Source organism: Onychomys torridus, chromosome 6 (assembly GCF_903995425.1).
Source record: "Onychomys torridus chromosome 6, mOncTor1.1, whole genome shotgun sequence".
In the NCBI taxonomy this organism is placed as follows: Eukaryota; Metazoa; Chordata; class Mammalia; order Rodentia; family Cricetidae; genus Onychomys; species Onychomys torridus.
The window spans coordinates 96636566-96659368 of record NC_050448.1 but is presented as its reverse complement, the minus strand read 5'-3'; the positions used below and the strand labels follow the sequence as shown (position 1 = coordinate 96659368).

The 22803-nt window shown below is 43.7% G+C and overlaps 1 protein-coding gene across 3 annotated transcripts in view; it reads right to left on the bottom strand.

The window, feature by feature from the left end:
* Positions 1–5492, bottom strand: part of Alg14 (ALG14 UDP-N-acetylglucosaminyltransferase subunit) — a 72557-nt gene extending 67065 nt beyond the window's left edge. For all 3 annotated transcript variants that reach the window (XM_036189287.1, XM_036189288.1, XM_036189289.1), the window contains exon 1: positions 5230–5492. In XM_036189287.1, coding sequence (XP_036045180.1) covers positions 5230–5365 — 136 coding nt within the window. In that variant the 5' untranslated portion in view covers positions 5366–5492. The remainder of the gene's footprint in view (positions 1–5229) is intronic.
* Between the last annotated feature and the right edge of the window lie 17311 nt (positions 5493–22803).

Sequence of the window (22803 nt, the reverse complement as noted above, 5' to 3'; positions counted from 1 at the left end):
GTGTTTAAGAACACCGACTGCTCTTCCAGAGGTCCTGAGTTCAATTCCTAGCACCCACATGGTGGCTCACAACCCCACATGGTGGCTCACAACCATCTGTAATGAGATCTGGTGCCCTCTTCTGTGTACATAATAAATAAATAAATCTTGAAAAAACTGATACTATCATTTTAAAAAAGCAAGGATGGTACATGGAAGTATAAGACACTTTCTTGATTTTAGAAAATTGAGAAGCTGGTGGAGAGGCAAGACATACCCATAAAGAGAATGCAAGGCAGGAAAAGCCACTAAAATGGGATGACAAAGGGTTAAAAAGCTGCACCCTCAAACCAAGCCTGGCCCTGGAAAAAAGCTACAGAGACAGGGACTGTGAGAACAACAGACGGGCAGGAGCAGGATCCTCAGAGTATGGCAGTAAGAGCTGAGCTGTTTCCATGGGGCAACAGGAATGCTGGGAACAAGAGTTCAAGGTGGAGTCAGGTCAGGCAAGCAGGACGAAGACAAGACAAGGAGGGTTCTGTGTGGAGAAGTGACTTAAGGCTCTGACTCCAGGGCGTAAGCTCCCTGGGGGAACACTGCTGGCCACTCCAACCTCAGGTCCTACCATAGCAGAGGTCTCTGCACACTGAGGTCTTCAACTGGTGACCAGTCTATCAAAGGAGTCTATATTCAGTGTCTTAAATGATGCTGTCTAAAAACCGTTAACACTTTATTCACAAAATCTTGACTTTACATGTAAGTCAGTTCCAATCGGGGCTGGGGAGGTGATTCAGCAGTTAAGAGTTCTTCCTGCCTATAACTCCAGCTCCAGGAGACATGACACCTTCTTCTAACCTCCCAAGCCACCCTCCACACACACACACACACACACACACACACACACACACACACACACACACGTTAATTAAAACAGAAGGCTTTTATTAAAAATCAATTACAGTCATCCCCTCAGTACCTGTGGGGCTGACTCCACTCCAATCTCCATGTGCTCAAGTTCTTTACAAATAAACTGTGTCATTTTTACATATCACCTACACACTTCCCCCTATACATTTTAAATCATTCCTTAATTAGTTAGTTAATATAATGTAAATGCTAGCTAGAGAGTATATTGTATTTTTTAAGGAACAGTGAAAAGTTTGTATGTGTTCATTATGAATGCATCCTTTTTCCAGTATTTTGGATCTGAAGATGCCAATCACATGGATAGGGAAGGAGAGCCAAGTGCATGTTCCCTCTAGTTTCTGTCACGAGAACTATCACGATTACTACAGAAGACCAGACAACACACACCACTGAGGCTACGCAATCAAATCCCTTATCAGCTCTACCGGCTGCCATTCTACTTCGCAAGCCCCATGGTGGAGCCAGGCCAATCCCTGGAGCATCCGCTACACTCATCTTACCCATTTCCACTCCTTGCCTCTGGTCAGGCTCTGTCTCCGACCTAGAAGCTCCTTCATCCCCGTTCCCTTGGCTGTCCTGAAAATGAGTTTCTAATAAGATATGAACACACAGATAAGCACTCAGCATGCGTGTTTCCCCTCCTCGGGGCTTTTCATAGGAGAAAGGCTGTTCTTCCAGGTTCCAGAATGAATTAGAAAGGAATGTGGCGTCGCTGCAGAAGGCTGAACTTCAGGAACTAGAATCACAGGTTCACTTTGTAACTTGCTGCCTGTCTTCTTCCCTGGGGCACGTGATTGACCCGTCTGCTTTCAACTTTAGTATTTCCATTTGGAGCCTTGAAAAAGTGTTGTGGGTTGCCAAGTAGTTTTTTTTTTTTTCCCCCACAGATGGAACAACTAATGGTAAACTCTAATATCCACAATGAAAGAGGAGCTTCCTAAGACTTTCTGGAATACTCTCTCTTCTGTTATTTAAAGGAAACACTCACTGGAAATTTAACCTGGTTACTAAGTGAAGTCACTAAAATCATTGACCCTGTTACTACATAAAGTCATTAAAAAATGACCGACTCCGCTACTGAGGGTCTTTTATTGTACTAGGGGAGGGAGGCAAAAAGGATGGCTCAGTGGTTAAGAGTACTTGCTGCTCTTCCAGACGACCCAGTTTCATTTCCAGCTCCCACAGCAGGCAGCTCAAAACCACATGTAACTCCAGAACTCCAGCTCCAGGGAGAGCCGATAACCTCTTCTGGCCTCTGCAGGCCTGTACACACACACACACACACACACACACACACAGACATAAGTAAAAATAAATACTGTTTTAAAATAGGAGGGATAAAATCCTTTTAGTAGATGGGCATATACACAAACATGCAACTATATACACATAAATAAAAGTAATTCTTTAAAAAAGAGACACTGAAGAACAGTAGGAACTGCTGAAAATACTACTAGTTATACCTTAACACACACCTAGCATCCAATCACTTCTTTACCTTCAAATTTTTTAAAGATTTACTTAATGGGTATGAAGGTTTTGTTCACATGCACATCTGTGCACCATTTGATTCCCTGGTGACCACAGGAGTCAGAAGAGCGTGTCGGATCCTCTGTGCTCTGCACCGCTCCTGGGATTGACCTAACTGGGTGATAAGGGGATGAAGAAAGGACAGACATGCAGACACACATACAGAAAAGCTGCAATTGGGTGGTCTGGGCGCTCTGAAGAAGCAGCTGCAGGACCCTAGAAGCTCATAGAGTTTACTACATACAGCTGAACAGGAAAGAAGGGTTATTACATAGTGATACACAAGGAGACAGGGTTATTATATGCAGCTGGACAAGGAGGCAAGATTAGCTCTGTGGGAGCAGTCTCTATAGGGGAGCAGTTTTCAGGCTGTAAACTTGGGGTGGGGGGGGGCTTCAGTGGATATTTTATGAATACTCTATCAACATTCTCACTGGGACCAGAGAAAGGCTTTGTAATCCCTCTGCACCTCAGCTAGGCTTGGCCACGACCATAGGGCTGAGACATTGAGGTCCCTGATATATGTCTTAGTTAGGGTTTTATTACTGTGAAAAGACACCATGACCACAGCAACCCATAAAGGAAAACGTTTCACTGGGGCTGGCATACAGTTCAGAGGTTTAGCCCATCATTTTCATGGTGGGAAGCATGGTGGCATGCAGGCAGACGTGGTGCTGGAGAGGTAGCTGAGAGTTCTACATCTGGATCGGCAGGCAGCAGGAAGAGAACACTGAGCCACTAGACCTGTCTTGCATTTCTGAGATCTCAAAGTCTGCTGCCAGTGATGTACTTCCTCCAATAACCCCAGACCTACTTCAACAAGGCCACACCTCCCAATAATGCCAGTCCCTATGGGCCTGTGGGGCCATCTTTGTTCAAACTACCACAATATGGCATGACTACATCAAGAATACACATCACTCAGGACTTCACTGAAACCCTACAAGATCCTTGGAGCTGGAGTTACAGAGGGTTGTGAGCCGCCACCACACGGGTGCTGGGAGTCAAACTCTGGTCCTCTGCAAGAACAAGTCCTCTTGACTGCTGAGCAACCTCTCCTGTCCCTCCACTTCTTACCAGCTCCTCTGCCACCATCTCGCTCTAAGCCGCTCTCACATAAATTATGAATACAGCTTTTATATTTTATAGATCATATCCCCACATCCTTTACTTCTTGAGGCTATTTTCAACACTGCACCCAGTGTGTTCCTACTTTAAAAAAAAATTGATAAATATTTTACTTCTGCTCAAAGTAAATGCTCTGGCCTTGCATCTCACTTGAAATAACTTGTACTTCTTATATAATTAATATGAGGTTTTGGTTCTCTGTGTGGTACCTACTCATTCTGTTTCATCTTCTGTTAGCTTTTCTATTCCATTCACTGCTGTATCTCTGTCCTTTTCCTAGTGCTTAGCACATAGACATTATTCTGTGGCAAGTGATACCTGCTATGTTTTATTCTATTAATTGTTTTATTGTATTTATTCTATTTTCAGTTTTTTTTTTTTTTTTTTCCAGAGCTCAGTTTAGTGTCTGGCCTTTCCAATCACTCAAAATATGCTAAGTAAATAGGTAAGGAATTATAATTACATGTAAGTTTGGTACATTTGCTTATATTATAAATATTATTTCATGCATGTAGTTATTCATCACATAATGTTTTAGTCAATGATAGTATACTTGGCAGTGGTTCCATGAGATTAAAAGGGAACTGAACAATCCTTATTGCCTAGTGACATGACAACCATCATAACATAGTAGCCCAAGGTACTCTATGTTTGTAGTGCTATATAAACAAATTTACTGTGCTGCCTATCATATAAAAAGTACAACATATACTATTATATGCAGTACATAACACTTTATAACGATAATACACAACTACATTACTGATTTATATAATTCTTTTATTAGAGTGTTCTATTTTTAAAATGTTATTGTAAAACTATAAGCCCAGTTGCAGAGGCAGCCTTAAACACCTCAGATTAACTGTGTCTCTTGACCGAATCATTTTCTATTAGGCTTGATTTAATTTTGTTTTCCTGCCCCTGGATCAACATAGGCATTCCAGATAGCACTGATGTATAAAATCGGGTATCACCTTGGTTGTGTAAAGTCATGTTTGACTATACACTCATTAAAACTGTTCTTACAAAATTTTAAGTTTTAAAATTTTTAAATTTTCAGATTGAAACTTTAAATTTAACTTTAATTTTTTAAAATTAAATTTTGGGGTTGAGGATTTAGCTCAGTGGTAGAACGCTTGCCTAGCAAGTGCAAGGCCCTGGGTTCGATCCTCAGCTCCACATACAAAAATAAATAAATAAAATTAAATTTTCACTCTGAAGGTATTGTCGTATGGAACGTCCACTTTTTTATCCTCAAGGACTTAGCACATTTATAAGTGCGACAACTCTGCCTCGTTTACCATAGAATGTTCACGTTTCTTAAACTAAATATAAAAAGTCTAGATTAATAACGCGCAGCAGCAAAGAAGAGAATGCATGTCAGCATCAAGAGGCTTCAGTGTACTCCGTCGCTAATTATTTGTTAGAAAGCTGTACACTGACTGCAGAGAGGCTTAATTATAGACAACTGTAAATTACTTGTCTTAATGACAAGGTGGCTGGGGGGCATCAGCTATGGGCTGACCGGTTCCGGGAACAAGGAAAAACTACAAATCTCAGCATGCAGCGCTCTAAAAGGCGCTAAGAAGGCCAAAGAGACTCGCGGTGCACTCTGGGGTTTGTAGTGCCGGACACAAGCACGTCGGCCACCTCCGGGATACTTACCGGATCCGGCTACTATCAAGAGTCCGAGAGACTCTCGAGGAGTGACGTGGTGGAACTGAAGCACAGCCCATAGTCTCTGGACCAGCAAGATCGTCACCGCTCCCACTGCGGCAGCCAAAATCAGAAGGCTCGCCATGCAAAGGGCCGGCACATTCGTAGCATTTCCGGTGCGAGCGGTCAAAGGTTGCAAGTACCCCGGTAAAGTAGAAACTGGGAGCGAAGCGACCCTCTTGTGGGCGGAGCTTGTCTGCGTTGGGCAGAGCTTGATGAGTTGGGCGGTCAAAGTTCAGAAGTGCAGCTCTGATTGGAAAACGCAGAGCGACGTGTAGCCCGCGTTTGGTGGGCGGAGCTTGTCATGATGGGCGGAGCTAGGTGCAGGATCCCGAAGCCAGGCTGCATGTCGTGGAATGGTTATGAAGGTCTTACCTGAGTTGGTGCAGCAGTTGTGCAGGAGAAGATGAAATTGGCAGGGTAATTGCTGGAGAAGTTTGATTTCCACCAGTGACCAAGTCAGGCTACGTGTACTCCAGAAGGGCCACAAAGCCCCGGGTTAGTAGCTGCCCCAGCCCTACCAGTTTTTGCCGAAGATTCACGGCAGACATCATTACTCTTTCCTTTCTTGCTCCCTTCTTACAAGACACTTGGGTTCCACAGACAGACAGTACTGAAAATGTTTGCCAATCGGAGGCATACCCTTAGGGGGAAAATATTCAAATGTGCTCTTTCCCAACGTTCATGTTTTAACTTTTCTAGACAATTTCACAGATCTCAAACTACGACCAGACTCATGATCACTTAAAACTATGGCATATTCCTGAGCGGAATGGAAGCTACTTGCCTTCAGATTGCAAGAGAAGGAAGGCATAGTCCTACAGTTAATAGTTAATTTTTCCACGAAGCATTCCTGGCTTGTTCCACTGAAATGATGGGTTACCAGTGCCTCCTCCAGTCTCAGTTGTGGATGCGTTCATGTCTGCTTAGCCTGAGTTAAGGCAAAATAAAACCTCTTGACACCAAATGTTATGTTCCTTCAGACCCTCATAGGGCTGCAGGTTAGATAGGTCAGGCATGCACATGAGTGAGACGGGTTCAGAAAGGTCCTACTACTACTAAGTGTAATAGTATCAGATCTGGAATTAGAAACGGGAAATCCTAACTCCTGCTATATCATATACTGCTTTATTAAACTCAGTTTCATTGTTGATCACATTTACCTGGAGCCTAGAATGCTTTTGGAAGTGATACTGGATCATAAGTTCCAGGATGGCTCATGAGATCCTCTTATAAAACCAGGCTATGCTGGTTCCTCAGTCAGTAGTCAGGCTTAGAAGACTTCCTGACTGTAGCTTTATTTCATTGTAGACCTCATAGCACTTTGCCTTGGGGCACTTTCATCAGTCAATCCCTCTTGACCTCATTCTTTACAATCAGGTCCTAAGTAGATGTTATTCTTTGCATTACAGATGGAGAAATAGATTACACAATTTGCCTAAGGTTACTTATGTGATGAAAAATCCATAGGTGTTGACTTAGAAGTCAGTGTCTGGCAAATTTGGATGCAATGAGAATGCCATGCTGTAGCTTTAGACATACATCATTGGAAGGCACAGGCAGGGCCTCTAGTGGGTATGACAGTACGGCTCAGGTGCTGGGAAGGAGGTTCAGTAAGTAAAGTGCCAGCTGGGCAAGCATGAGGTTGCAAGGAGTTTCAATCCCCAGCAGACAGAAAAGACAGGCATGGTGGAGGATTCATGGGCTCGAGCCAATCAGTGAACTCCAGGTTCAATGGAAGACCCTGTCTCAAAAACTACAAGGCAAAGGGGCTGGAGTGATTGCTCAGTGGTTAAGAGCACTGGATGCTCTGCCAGAGGACCCAGGTTCAACTCCCAGCACCCAGTTGATGGCTCACAATCATCTCCTACTCTGGTTTTAGGGGATCTGATTCCTTCTTCCAACATCTGCGAAACACACATACTCATAAAAACAAATCCTTAAATATAAAAATAAGGCAGAGAAGCAATTGAGGAAGACAATGTTGTCAACATGATACATACACACACATGAACACACAGAAGAGAGTGGTTCAAGAATGTTACAAAGTGTCATGTAATCTCCTTCCCCCACCTTCTCTGCCTTCTCCAAAGTGGCTTCAACTGTGGTGATATTTTATTTGTGCACCCCAATAAAGCTTATCTGGAGATCAGAGGAAAGAGCCAGCTGCTATATTAAACATAGTGGTTAGGCAGTGGTAGCACATGTCTTTAATCCTAGCATTCTGGAGGCAGAGCTCCATCCAGATCCCTGTGAGTTCAAGGCCACACTGGGAAAAGAGCCAGGTGTGGTGGCACACGCCTTTAATCCCAGCACTAACCATAGAGGTCTGGAGGTCTGTACAGACAGACAGGAATTGATAAAACTGGGTGGAAAGAGAAAATGATGTAGCTGGGCAGAGAAAGGAAGTAAGATGGCAGGACAAAAAGGCATTTAGGCGTGAGTATACAAGAAGTAGTTCTCTCTTTGGCTGAGGATTTCCTATCAGTAAGAACATGGCTGTCTTTTTTCTGCTTCTCTGATCTCTCAGCTCTCACCTCAATATCTAGGTTTTTTTTTTTTTTATTGATAAGACCATTTAAGATTCTTCTTACATTCAACCTAAGACTTGCTTCACTATTAAAAGAAGATATTAGTGGCCACACATGGTGGTGCAACCTTAAACCTCAGCACTCAGGAAGCAGAGAAGGGTGGATCTCTGAGTGTCCAACTCCTTTCTACATGGTAATTTCCAGGCCAGCCATGGCTGAAGAATGAGAAACCTTGTTTCAGACAAACAAGCAAACAAACAAAAAGGGGGATATTAGTTGTTGGGGAATATTATTTGAAGCTGTGTTACTTTTGTTTGTGTTGTATTTGTTTAACTCTGTGAAACTGTAACACCTTGGCTGTCTAAAACACCTGATCGTCTAATAAAGAACTGAATGGTCAATAGCAAGGCAGGAGAAAGGATAGGAGGGGAAATCTGAGAAGAAAGATCAAGGAACAAGAGAGGAAGGAGGGAAGACTTCAGGGGCCACCCAGCTACCCAACTACATAGCCAGACATGGAGTAAGAAGGAAAGAAAAGGTATACACGAATAGGAAAAGATAAAAGTCCCAAGGCCAAAGATAGATGGGATAATTTAAGAAAAGCCGGCTAGAAACAAGCCAAGCTAAGGCCAGGCATTTAGAATTAAGTATAAGCCTCTGTGTGATTTATTTGGGAGCTGGGTGGTGGCCCCCCCCCCCAAAGTAAAATAAACAACCAACAACAATTAGTGATCCAGAAACTACTCCACACAGGGCAATTTCCACAGTCTTAAGAAGTTGTTGCCGGGCGGTGGTGGTGCACCCCTTTAATCCCAGCATTCGGGAGGCAGAGGCAGGCAGATCTCTGTGAGTTTGAGGCCAGCCTGGGCATGGCATATAAGCAGGGCAGTTGCCCAGGCAAGAACCTTAGACTAGAGAAAAGGACAGTTGATGCAGCTAAGGATAGATTTGAAATATATTTTGTGTGTGAAGACAGTGAAACTAATGGATTAGATATTGAAGATGAATAAAAAAGAGGGACCAGGGTAACATCAGATTTTTTGTTTCAAAATGGATGCAATGGAGGCTTCAGAGATGGCTGCATGGTTGAGATCACTGGCTGCTCTTGCAGAGGACCTGAGTTCTGTTCCTAGTACCCACATCAGGCGGCTCACTGCTGTCTGTGTAGCTGTGGCTCAAGGGGATCTGGTGCCTTCTCCTGGCCTCCCCAAGTACCTGTGCACAAATGTGCATGCTAACAAATACACATAAATAAAATACAATAAAACAATATTTTTAAAACCCTGGTGAGATGGTATCACCCAACAGATGAGAAAAAAGCTTTTGTGGGTGGAGCAAGGTGAAAGAGAATGAAAACAGAGTGTTCTATTTTGAACTTTAGTTCCAATAGCCTGCTAATACACCCAAGTACTCATATGAAACAGGCTAGTTTACATTCACATCTGAAGCTTGGGCCAGATTGGAGATATACATTTAGAACTCACTGACATATAGATAAGTTATGAACCATGGAGCTGGGTGAGATCACTAGAGAGTTCAGACAGTCCTGTCCAGGACCACTGTCTGTGATGATGGAAGTATCTGTGTCTGTGTTATACACTGTTTACATGTGCCCAATGAGCACTTGAAATATAGCTCGTGCAGTGGAACTGAATTTTAATTTTGTCTCATTATGTTATATTATTTTAAAATTAAGTAGACAGCCCTGGCTAGTTGTGTTAATTCTCCTGCGGCTGTGACGAGGTATCTGATAAATGCAATTTAAGGAAGGAAGAGTGTCCCCTGGCTCACAGTCTGAGGGTACAGTCCATCGTGTCAGGGAAAGAAAGCATGGCAACGGGAGGTAAGCCAGGGGGTCTCTTCCAAGGCACATTGTTGGCAGAGATTTCCTGTCACGCAGCCACTCTCAAATAATCACTCAGAGGCTTAATATTAATTACAAATGCTCAGCCAATAGCTCAGGCTTGTTACTAACTAGCTCTTACAACTTAACCCATTTCTATTAATCTATGTGATGCCCCAAGGCTCATGGCTTTTACCTCTATCCCATTTTGTGTGTCCGACTAGTTCTCTCGCTGGCTGGCAACTCCTCTGACTGCCCTTCCTCATCCCATCATTCTCAGTTTGGCTTTCCTGCCTAACTTTATCCTGTTCAGTTATTAGCCAGTCAGCTTGTTTATTAAACCAATCACAGTGACATATCTTCACAGTGTACAAAACGGATTTCCCACAACAGCACATGGCACTTGCAGTCAAGAACCAGAGACAGATGACTACTTGTTCTCAACTTGCTTTCTCATGTTTATCTAGTCTGGGACTACATCTATGAAATGGTGGCACCCACAGTTCAGGTGAGTTTTTCCATCTCAGCTAACCTAACTGATATCAAAGTTGCATCTAGAAGTTTGTCTCCTGGGGATTATAGATGCTATTGTCAAGCTGACAACCAAAATCCACCACCACACGAGTGGACACTCCAGACAAATTTCTAAATGGTCTTATTAAATAAAAAACACGAAGCCAAATATAGGGGTGAAAACCTGAGAGATCAGGGAAATAGTGAGAGTCACAGCTAACCTCACCTCACCAACTCCACAGCTTCCAAAGTCGAGCTACTTCCTGTCTACCCACGCCTATATGCCTTGCTGTTCTGCCATCTGATTTGCTCTCTCCATCCAGCTATATCACTTCCTCTTCCTGCCGAGCTCTGTCACCTCCTGTCTGTCTGTACAGACCTCCATGGTTAACTAGTGTTGGAATTTAAGGCGTGTGCCCCCACACCTGGCTCTGTTCCCAGTGTGGGCTTGAACTCACAGAGATCCAGACAGATCCCTGCCTGCCAAGTGATAGGATTAAAGGCATGTGCTAACATTGCCTGACTTCTATATTGTGGCTGGCTTTTTCCTCTGATCTCCAGGCAAGTTTTATTTTATTGAGAAACACAGTATATTGGGGGCCACAGTACATCACCACAGGACACTGCATTGGACAGCACAGGATAAAGAGGAGTCTGGGGTTGCTCTGACTTAGAGAAGTAGGGGAGGCTGAGAAATTAAAAAAAAAAAGTGGAGCTGGAAAAGTCATGGGGGTAGGAGACTCAGGACAGAGTTGGTGGAGTGTTTGGAATAAGAAATGTCCCCCAGAATCTCAGGCATTTTTGAACACTTGGTCCCCAGTTGGTGGCACTCTGAGGCTAAGGCAATATGGCTTTGCTGGAGGAAGTCTTACCGCTGGAGATGGGCCTTAGGAGAAACAAGCCTCTCCCACTTCCTGCTTCCGGTCTGCTTGCTCTTGCTGTTCTAGATGTGAGCATTTGGCTTCCTGTTCCTGCAGCCATGCCTGCTGGATGCAGCTCTTTCTTTCTGCCATGAGGAACTCTTATTCCCCCGTCCTGTAAGCCAAATAAACTCTTCTTTCTGTAAGTCGACTTGGTCGTGGTGTTTCATAACAGAAATAGAAAAGTAACAGACGCAACTGGCCACAGAAACCAAGGGAAGAAAATGATATAAGATCAGACCGAAATCAGCCCTATGCATGTTGCTGTCAGGTAAGTAAGTCAGATACTTGGAACAGGTCAATCACTGGGAATCTAAATAAATAGCAGCATTCCATGGCATAGTAGATGCTGGAAAGCCATTGAGAATGAGCAGGAAAGAAAGCAAAAACTGAAGAAAATCAGATTTCTCTCTCTCTCTCTCTCTCATTGATTTTTTTTTTTTTATTTAGGTTTTTCAAGACAGGGTTTCACTCTGTAACATCCTTGGCTGTCCTGAAACTCGCTCTGTAGACCAGGCTGGCCTCCTCAAACTCACAAAGATCCACCTGCCTCTGCCTCCCAGGTGCTAGGATTAAAGGCGTGCACCACCACTGCTGACTGAAAATCATATTTCTTATTAGGCATTTCCAATTTTTCCTTAATGGGAAATGGGCGTCTTGGGTAAGACACAGAGAATTGGGAACTGAGGAAATGCAGTTTTCCTCTTTGGTTGGTTACTGTGAGGATCAAAGGCAGGGCCTTGAGGATGTTAGGCAAGCCCTGTACCCCAGAACTGCATCCCTAGCCCCTAGGAAATGTGTTTTAAGATGAGAACTTGACATATTTGCTATTGAGGATCTCTAGTGGAGGAATATTGCCGCGGGAGAGAAAAGGAGTGTGACAAGAGGGATGTTCTTCAGAAGGTGAAATGGGTTTGAATTTAGAACCTAAGCCAAGAAGGTGGGCTTTTAGAGGGGTGAGCCTTGTTCTGTTAACCAATCAGAGAGCTGGGAGTTGGGGGTGGAGAGGGGCTGGAGATGCGGGTACACGGAAGTTTGTGGAACTGGTGGTGAGTTGTGGTGATATATTGTGTACCCTAATAAACTTGCCTGAGGATCAGAGGACAGAGCCAGCCACTAGATTAGACATAGAGGTCAGACAGTGGTGGCACACACCTTTAATCCTATCACTCGGAAGCAGAGATCTGTCTGGATTTCTGTGAGTTCAAGGCCACACTGGGTTACATGATTGATCCAGTATAGGAGAGAAACAGAGCCAGGCAGTGATGACACATACCTTTAATTGCAGCACTTGAGATCTCATGCCTTTGCTTGGGAAGCACACAGGCCTTTAATCTCAGAAAGTAATATGGCAGGGCAGAGAAAGATACATAAGGCATGACGAAACAGGAACTCTCTCTCTTTAGGCTGAGGATTTCATAGAGGTAAGAACTAGTGGCTGGATGTTCTGCTTCTCTGATCTTTCAGCTTTCACTCCGATATCTGTCTCTGGGTTTTTTATTAAAAGACCATCTAAGATTTGAACAATAGTGAGTGGATGAGAGCTTGAAACGTGTGTGTGTGTGTGTGTGTGTGTGTGTGTGTGTGTGTGTGTGTGTGTTACTGAGTAGGAGGTCTGAAGAAGGAAGATAGAGGGTAATAATCATGGGTAACTGGCACCCTCACCAAGACCAGGGCAATTAAAAATGCTGTTGAAGCCAGGGTTGGTGGGGTATGCCTGTGATTACAGGCCGAGAGGAGGAAGCAGGAGGCTCAGAGGTTAGAGACCCTGTCTCAGAAACAAAACAAACAAAACGCCATTTAAGGTTTGTGATAACAAACACAGGAGAAAGCTATCCACATAGTCTGCATGTTTTTCTTCCCACAGGAAAAGGCAGATAATTGCCTTTAAGCAGAGTTAGTTTTGATAGGTGAATACAGCACACAGAGAAGATTCCTCCCCAGGGAGCAAGGTCTGAGGATTCTTCTGCAGGCACAGTAGAAAGGGAAGACAGAAGAGTAGAGGTGGGGGAGTGGATGAATAGTGAAGGGCTGGGAAGAACAGTGGATCCGAAGGCTGAGTTGGCCTGGGGCTGTAGCTCAATTGGTTGTACAAGATGTATGCCTGCATGATTTTTCTCCCCAGTACCACATCAAACTGGTGCATGTCTGTAATCTCTACATAGCGAGTACTAGGCCATCTTAGGGTGTATTAGATCTTGTCTCAAAAAGAAAAAGAAAAGGATTAAGACTGAACACTGTAAGTCTTGCAGTGAACTCTCCATGTAGTAGTCAGAGTGGAATGCCTGAAGTCGGTATTGTGTATTTACCAGTGTTAGTATTTAAAGTATGACTAAAAGCATGAATGAAAAAGATCAATGGCATACCGCTGCCCTCCCCACCACTGAAGTCACTGAGTGATGAAGAGGAAAAGAATCAGTTAAGAGCTCAAATCTTCAAAAGAGAGTTCGAGGCCCTGGCCACCAAGAAGAGATTCAGGGATAAGCTGGACTTCTTCTTGCCCCTTGTGTCTTGTTATCTGAAACCTGTGGGCTAAAATCAGTAGGCTTCCTTGCTCTGGTACTCGTTGGATGTGGCTAATAGGGGCCTATCTGCTAGATTCTGGCAGCCAAAGGGAAGACTGTGTCCTCGAATTGAAGATCTCTGCTCTTTTCCCTGGTTTTTCCTATGTGTAGGTCTCCCGAGTCCTAATTCTCCCCTCTGTTAGACCATTTGGCCCAGGTCCACTTCACTCCCCCTTGGTTACTCCTTGTGTTTTCCCTACTCCGTTCATGCCTTTGCTAATGGTTTTTCCCTCCCTCCCTCCCTCCCTCCCTCCCTCCCTCCCTCCCTCCCTTCCCCCTCTTTTCTTCCTTCCTTCTTTCCTTCCTTCCTTCCTTCTTTTCTCTTTCTTTGTTTTTTTGCAAGACAAAGTCTCTCTGTGTAGCCCAGGCTGTCCTAGAACTCACTCTGTAGACCAGGCTGGCCTCGAACTCAGAGATCTGTCTGCTTCTGTCTCCTGGGCACTGGGATCAAAGGTGTGTACCACCACCTCCTGGCTTTGGTCTTTTTCTTAAAGCCTGCTTAAATGAATCTAATAGACATGTATTATCGGTACATACAACAATATGATAAGACTTCAAGGGAACCAGAGTTTTTGAGAGGAGGAAACGAGAAAGAGAAAAGTCTTCTCCACTTACAATGTGGGTGTGAGAAACATGGTCTCTATTTGGGAGACATACCAAGAAAATGTGGGAGAATGAGGCCTTGGCTTAAGCATTGAAGGGGGAAAGGTGTTCCAAGATGAGAAATTCACAAGTTATATATCAAGAAAGGCAGAGGGGGACAGGGGAAGGATTCAGAAGGTGAGGAATAGGGGCTGAATCAGATGGGGGAGATTTAAAAGAATGTAATTTAAAAGAATTGTGGAGATAAGACTCAATGGTATGAATGCTATGGGAGGCTTCTGGAAATTCAAGTAGTTGGGAATATAAGCAGGCTCACTTTTTTAGCCCAAATCTACCAGCACCTATCACACGGTGTTCACAAGGCTAGGCTAGGGGTCCTGGGATAATGCAGTAACAGTTGACACCCAAGCAGTGACTTAACAATAAGCTGAGTATGTGGAGCACCTACCTCTTGACAGAGTCTCCTAGAGAAAAACCACCAACCCATGGGCTGCCAGTGTGTAGAGACTTGTAGAAACGTAGGCAACTATATCCCTTCCCACCAGAGAACCCATTAGTCCTAGGAAAGACTGGCAAGTATGGGCAAGAAGACCAAAGCTTTCCTGTAAGAATCAAGAAGACCAACCTTGGTCATCATTTTGCCTTCTATGACAAGGTAGGACAAGAGCCCTCTATCTGGGTTAGAGACAGAACTAGGGCCATGTGACCACCAGGACTGGTGGTTATACATCTTACACTAAAGGTTCTCAGAAGGTTAGTGATGGAATTGTCCCAGCACAATCCCAGGACTCCCACAGACAAGACTTTTTCTAGTTATATACACTAGCATCGGTTTTGAGTCATAACTAGTAAAGCCTGTACTAGGACCTTTGAATGCTAACCCTTGAAGGAGGCATCTATGTAATACTTTATTATTAAGTATTATGATCATCATTTGTGTGTCCTCCTTGTATGCCAAGCACTTAGACCATGAATTATCCAATTTAATTCTCATAAAAATGCTATGAGATGGATACTATTATGATCTTCCTTTTACAAATGAGGACACCGAGTTACAAAAAGGTCATGTCATTTTCTCTGGGTTACAGAGGTAAGAGTCCATAAAATCAGTATTCAATTCTCATCAGTCTAATTCTATATTTTATATTCTTCATCATCTATAGTATAATTAAAACTATTGTAACTTGGGATCTGGAGAGATGGCTCAGCTGTTAAGAGCAATGGCTGCTCTTCCAGAGGACTTGGGTTCAATTTCCAGCACCTACGTGGCAGCTCACAACTGTCTAACTCCAGTTCCCTGAAATCCGACACCTTCCCACAGACAAATGTGCACATAAAATAAAAAAAATTAAAGTAAAATAAAAAAACATTGTAACTTACCTAAGTTACTATGCTATAAACAGAGCAAGATAGAAATGTGCTAATTTTTACTATATTTACTATACCTGACTTTTCACTTATAAAATTGAAAAATAATAGATTTCTTTCTTTCTTTTTTTTTTGAGGCAAGGTCTCGTGCAGCTCAGGTTGGCCTCAGGCTTACTATGTAACTGAGGATGGCCTTGAATTTCTGATCTTGCTCCCCAAGTGTTAGGATTATAGCTGAGTCATAGGGATCAGGCTCAGGACCATTCTATTAACTGAGCCACATCCCCAGCCCAGAAAAAGTTTTTTTTTTTTTAAACAATGTATTTTTAACATTTCAATAAAGAATTAATTTTTCAAGCCAGGTATGGTAGTGTATACATCCTGGCACTCAGGAGGCTAAGGCAGAAGATCATCTTGAGTTAGAGAATGTCTTGTGCTATAGAGTGAGACCATCTCAAAACAACAGAAATATACAACATAGGTATAACTAAACACTCCTCATCTTTGTAATTCAATTTTTTACCTTCCCAATCCTTCATTCTTCACAAAACCTCTCATTCCTTGTGTGTACTGCCCCAACACCCCCTTTTTTTCCTTTAAAAAATTCCTTTCTGCTACCTCAGAGCTTTTTGTCATGGACAGAAATACAAATTCTGTCTTTATTCCTATTTGACTAATTATTAACCCTTAACTCTAATGCAAAGAAAAAGCACAGTAAACTTCCTGTGGAATTTGTGTGTATGTGTAATGGCCTCCAGCAGCCGTCTGATGAATGTGAACCATATCATTACTCCATTTTGTTAGTGAGGAAATGGAGACTTTACCACGCTAAGTGAATACTGCTGGTGTCTTGATTTCCAGTGTTTGTGTTGTGGCCATCTAGTGGCTTCAGAATATGGTGGTAATTGGGGAAGGTACTTGTAATGGCTATTCTTGGTTGTCAACTTGACTATATCTGGAATGAACTACAATCCAGAAATGGAGAGCACACCTGTGGGAGATTATTATTGCTTCATTTCGAAGTGGGTGAATCCACTTATAGTCCAGACCTTTGAGGTAGAAAGACACATACCTTTGGTTTGAATCTTGAGGTGGGAAGATACATGCCTTTAATCCAAATCTTAAGGCAGGAAGACACACCTTTAATCTGGGCCATACCTTCTGCTGGAAGTCTGCACAAGGACATAGACAAAGGAAGCTTTTGTCTTTGCCTGCTTGCCCTCACCTTGCTAGAACATCCGTTCCTTTACTGACATTGGAGTCTACTTCTTCAGGATTCCAGCATCTATTGAAGACCAACTGAGACACCCAGCCTTGTGGGATAGAGCAACTACTGGATTCTTGGGTCTTCTGTTCACAGCTAGCCATTGCTGGGTTAGCTAGACTGCAGCTTGTAAATCATTCACCAAAATTATATATCTATATATATGGAGAGAGAGAGAGAGAGAGAGAGAGAGAGAGAGAGAGAGAGAGAGATTCATTTCTTAAGTTCTGTGACTCTAGAGAGCCCTGACTAATTCAGTAATTAATACAGAAAATATTTTACAGAAAAGAAAAAAGGATCAGAAAAATGGAATTTTCAGAAGTGCTACTTAAAGGTCAGTGCTATTTTCTCTGGGAACTTTTGTATATTAATCAGTGCATATGCTTAACAACATGACTAAATAGATCTTATCACTTTTTAATTGTGTGTGTGTGGTGTGTACACATATGTGTGCAGGTGTAGGCACACTCCCCTGTCCCACACGTGTGGCTGCCAGAAGAAAGTGTTGGGTGTCCTCTTCATTATGCTTAGCCTTATTCCTCGAGGCAGGCTTCTTCCTGAACCTGGAGCTCACAATTTTTGACCAGGCTGAGAGTCAACAAGTCCTAGGGGTTCCTCTGCCTCTGCCTCCTACAGCGCTGGGGGTGCGGGCTTGTGGGACGTGTTATGTGGGTGCTGGGATCTGAACTCAGGTCTTCGACTTTTCAGCCCCTTATCCTCTCGAGTTAATCTGCTGGCTTCTCAGCATGACCATGACATATGTAATATGCTGTTCATCATTTATCAACGTTAGGTGCCTTGTCCATTTTGAATCCCTTCTCAATTGTTTTTATAAAAACAGTCTTGCTAATTTACTAACATTTTAAAAATATAAAACTTAGATGATGTAACTATTTGGCATGAAGATTGCCTCGTCCTCTACACCAGCACTCAGGTGGACTTTTTGCTGATTAGGCTTACTTTGAGAAAGTTCAACATAAGAGAAACGAGCCTGGGGAAACAGTTTAACAGTTTAATGTAAGACTTTGTGCATGCCTGCTAATGGAACCTCTATTTTAACTAAAAACTTGGAAGAAGCCAATCCCTTCCCTCCATCTGTTCTGTCCTCTCTTCCTCTCCCTAATCTTGACCCAGTAACTGTCAACTGTGTCCTTACTCTTAGCCAGTAAAACACTCACAGATTTTTCTCATTAAAAAATAAAGACAAAATCAATAATGTTCTCCTTCAGCCAGTCTGGCCCAGCTTGACTTCTGTAACCTCCACAGCCCAACCACTTAAAAATGGCACCACAGTCTTTACCCATGGCTTTTTCTCCCTTTGATGGAGTGTTTGTCTATTTTTATGCAGCCAGACTATCACTGGATGGAAGCTGAGCACAGAGCAGTTGTATATCAGATGCTGAGATGTAGTCATCCTGAACACAAGTTCCCAGTGAGTGGTTGGTTGATTGTGCATCCCAGTCTGGTGAAGTCACCATCCTCCTGTCTCAGACGACTAAGTTCTGAAAGTATAGGCAGGCACAACACTTCCCCCAGCCCTCAGGAATCTTGCTATAGGAGCTAATAATGCCACTCAAGAGAAGAACCTTCCAGAGGAAGGGCTCACAAACATTCCCCGTCCTTCCCTGTAAGCTTTCTCTCCAGACTTGTATTTCTTTTTTCTAAACTTTTCAGTCTGGAGACTCATTTCTTTTCTTCAATCATTTCCCATAAAAGTTTCGATCTTTTATGTATTTCATATCAGCATGCCTCAAACGTCAGTCAAGTCCTGTGAATGAGGTTAAAGATGAATCTCCCAATGGTGACACAGTACTGTTCTACCCAAAACAGAGGCAATGAGAAGCAGTTGCTTTCTGCAAAAATGAAAATCGACGCATCTCTATGAAATACACTTCCTTGTTTTTAGGGCAATTTTGTATTTATCTTTATGTACAGAAAACCTAACTGGGCATTTAATCCAGTTTAGAAGTATGTTCTTTGGCCTTTGCTTTTTCCTGCTTGGCACTCTGAGCCACAGATTTGGGACCCAGGACGTTGCCCTGCCAATGGCAGCAGATCTCATGGTAGCTGTTGTCATTATTGGTCCAGATATCTTCTACCAGCTTAGCCAGAGAGCGTTTGTCTTCTGAGTTAACCTATGTGAAGGCCACAGTGGTGCATGTCTTCCTGAGCACCAGCCACCCCAGCCTGGCCTTCCTCTAGATGATGCAATAGAGGACTCCCATCTTGAGACATGGGGCAAACAGGAAGACCAACAGCTCAATAGGGTCTATGTTATGGGCAATCACCAAAAGGTGAGCCTTCGTGTTCTCCCCAAAAGTACTGATTGTCCTACTCAAAGGACAGGCGGTCTCTTAGTTGGGATGTCCCCTTTGCCAGCAGCCTATGCTTCTTCTCCTGCTTTGTTTCTGGCCTGTCCTTGTGGGCAAAGTTCAGCAGCTGGGTAACTGTTTGCCGGTCCCAGGCCGGGGGGAACTGGTCAGTGGTAGAGGAGGTACTTTGAGCCACTTATGGAGGATGGCCCTTTGCCGATGCAGCCTGAGTAGCTGGGCCATTTGACAAAGCAAGTGAGATCTCTTTTGAGCTGGATGTCCTGTCCAGTGCCAAAGTTTTTAGGCCTTTCCTCAGAGAGGACTCACCACCTTTTTGGCCTCCCATTTCTTGATGATGCTGGGGCTGGGGCCACCTCCTTCCTCTTGGCATTCTTTTCTTTGGGCATTTTGCTCTGCTAGAGAAAAGCCACCCAGCCCCCTTCAAAGGCATTTGGGGCTTTTTGTAGGAGAACAAGAGATTCCTCTTTTCTTTGCCACAAAAAAACAAAAATAAGAACAAAAAACCCCAACAAAACAAAAACCCACCTCAACATTTTTATCAGTTCTTTGAGAATTTTATACACTGTTTTGATCATACCTCCCCCTTCCCCCACCCCTCCCAGTCACCCATCTTCCTTACCCTACCTTCTGTCTTTTCTTTGCCACTTTGAGAAAAAAGTTTTATGAACTTTAATCAGAATTAGACTCAATGTGTCTTCTGTTAGGATTTTTGAACACCAGGTAGCCACACATCCAGTTGAGCCCACTTGACCTTGATAAGCTTTATGGTTGCTGACCCATAGGGTGTTTTTTTTTTTAATTTAACTTTATTTTATGTGCATTGGTATGAGGGTGTTTGATACCCTGGAACTGTAGTTACAGGCAGTTATAAGCTGCCATGTGGGTGCTGGGAATTGAACCACGGTCCTCTAGAAGAGCAGCCAGTACCCTAAACCGCTGAACCATCAGCCCCGACCCATAGTTTTTTATCCGCTCAAACTCAGTCACTTACTACAGCATCCTATTTAGGTAGGGCTTCTCCTTATATCTGTGGTTAAGATATTTCTGGTCTTTTTTGATTTCCACACTCTGCATGAATTCTCTGGTTCTCTAGATCATTTCTCTTGTGCAGCTGTGGTAATTGACCTGCGAGAATTTGGGTGGGTGGGGGTGTGATTCTCATCTCATGTCACCCCACCTCCATGACACTTTAAATGCTCTTCTCTTCATGGGAAAAGGGCAGTGGGGATGCAGACAATTTTAGAGGGTTAGGAATTTACTTTTTTTTTTTTTTTCAAGACAGGGTTTCTCTGTGTAGTTTTGGTGCCTGTCCTGGATCTCACTCTGTAGACCAGGCTAGCCTCAAACTCACAGAGAGCCCCCTGGCTCTGCCTCCCAAGTGCTGGGATTAGAGGTGTGTGCCACCACCGCCCAGCAGTAATTTACTTTTATTACAAGTGAACAAGGCCAGAGAAACAGACATGGCTTGGGACACTGTTGTTCATCTGGCTTTTCTTCCTATCAAGAAGTAGAATTCAGGTTTCCACCTCCTTGTGTCTAGGTTGGCCGAGAGACTGGGCAATACAGCCAAAGTGATGACATGGAAATTATGGGTTAGGCCTTCAGAGACATTGTTCTCACTCTCCTGTCATCATGGAAAGAAACCTGGGTGAGCCTTTCTAGGATGGGAGGTGACATGGAGAAAGATGCCCAGCTGACACCAGCAGCAACTCCCAGAAGAGCTGGCAGCGTAAGTTGCCTGGCCCAGTGGATTCTTTGTTCCACAACTGTTAAGAACTTCAAGATGCTGAGAGCCAAAAACAACGCAAGCATGGGCTCTCCAGAGAACTGATCACCTGAAAGACTGTCTCAGATCAAGTCCCAGTGTGCTCCTAGCTAACCGTCAATACATAGTTGAGTCCTTTTGAAAACAGGAATTATTTCCAAGTCCAGTCCAATACTGACTCATGTTAGCTGATAAATGAATGTTGGTTGAAGCCACTAAGTTTATGATAGGCGGCAATAAACAATAAGTATATACTCCCTTATCTCCTATCAAGGATTCTTGAAACCTGAGTTATTCAGCTTAGCCACGCTTGCCCCCATCTGAGGAGGACTGGGGGATGCTTCACACTGTCACATAGTCCCTTTGTACCTACGTGTGTGGACTGTAACTAATTGTGTGGCTTGGATCACACTTGATTTTGAGATAGGACCTTGGTGTATCTAGGCCTTTGGACTTGAGATCCTCCTGCCTCAGCTTCTTGAGTGTTGCAATTACAGGAGGGCACCGTCGGAGAATATCCCTTCGCTTCTTTGTGCCCGTATTTCCTCATCTGCAAAGCAGAGATAGGTCTGTGGAACTCGCATGTCATGACACCTGAACAGTACTTAGCCACTGCTTTGTTGAACTATGTTGTATGCAACCACACTGCCCTTACAATTCAGGATGAAACTTGCAGTACAGCCACAGAAGACATGTACCCCGAGAGGTGAGAATGGACGTGGTCCTGCTTACTGCAAAGGACTGGGTGGGAGGAGGCAATGAGCCCTGGAGACAGTCAGACTCCTCTTCCTTCATAGCTCAGCACCACCATTGTTCTGTTCCTCTGCGTGTCGCCTCATCCAGCATTATCAGCTTTGTTGGTGTAATGTGCCAATAACAAAGAGAGTCTATGGCGTGTCAGTGGGAGGGTTGAACAGACTACCCAACAAAGCCCTGGGGCCTATGCCTACCACATGATATTTAACATGTGAATGTTGGTCAGAAATTTGCTTTGTATTGGTCACAGTGTTGGGAAACCTTGGGATGCATGCTTCCCAAACCATGACAGCAAGTGGAGCCTGCGCTAGCAGCGACTTCCCTTAAAAAGAAAGAGACCAAGCAATCCCAGTTTATGATCTACTGTGGTTGTATTGTGTTCCCCAAAATATTGTGCACCCTAATAAATTTATCTGGGGTCAGAGAACAGACAGCCACTAGATACAGAGCCAAAAATGGTGGCTAGAAAATGGGTCAGAGCAATCCATAGCAGAAGCTGGGTGGTGGTGGTGCACGACTTTAGCACTTGGGAGGCAGAGCCAGGCGAATCTCTGTGAGTTCAAGGCTACATTGGAAACAGCCAGGCATGGTGACTAGTGCCTTTAATCCCAGAAAGTGAGCCTTTAATCCCCAGGGAGGGATGGCAGAAAGAGAAAGATTATATAAGGCATGAAGACCAGCAACTAGCAGCATTTGGCTGGAAGCATTTAGGCTTTGGAGCAGCACAGTTCAGCTGAGATTCATTTGGATGAGGACTCAGAAGCTTGCAGTCTGAGGAAACAAGACCAGCTGAGGAACTGGCGAGGTGAGGAAGCTGTGGCTTTTTCTGCTTCTCTGATCTTCCAGCGTTCACCCCAATAACCGGCCTCATGTTTGATTTTATTAATTAGAACATTTAAGATTCCTGCTACAATCTACCATTTAGCTTCCAGGAACACCTTCCATCTTCATTTTGGCACGCTGCCCCCTTTCTTCCTTACTCTTGAGTTAAAAAAAAAAAATCTATGTGTTTATCAATTTTTTTGAGTGCTTGGGAGTACACAGTCATACATAGAGATTCTGA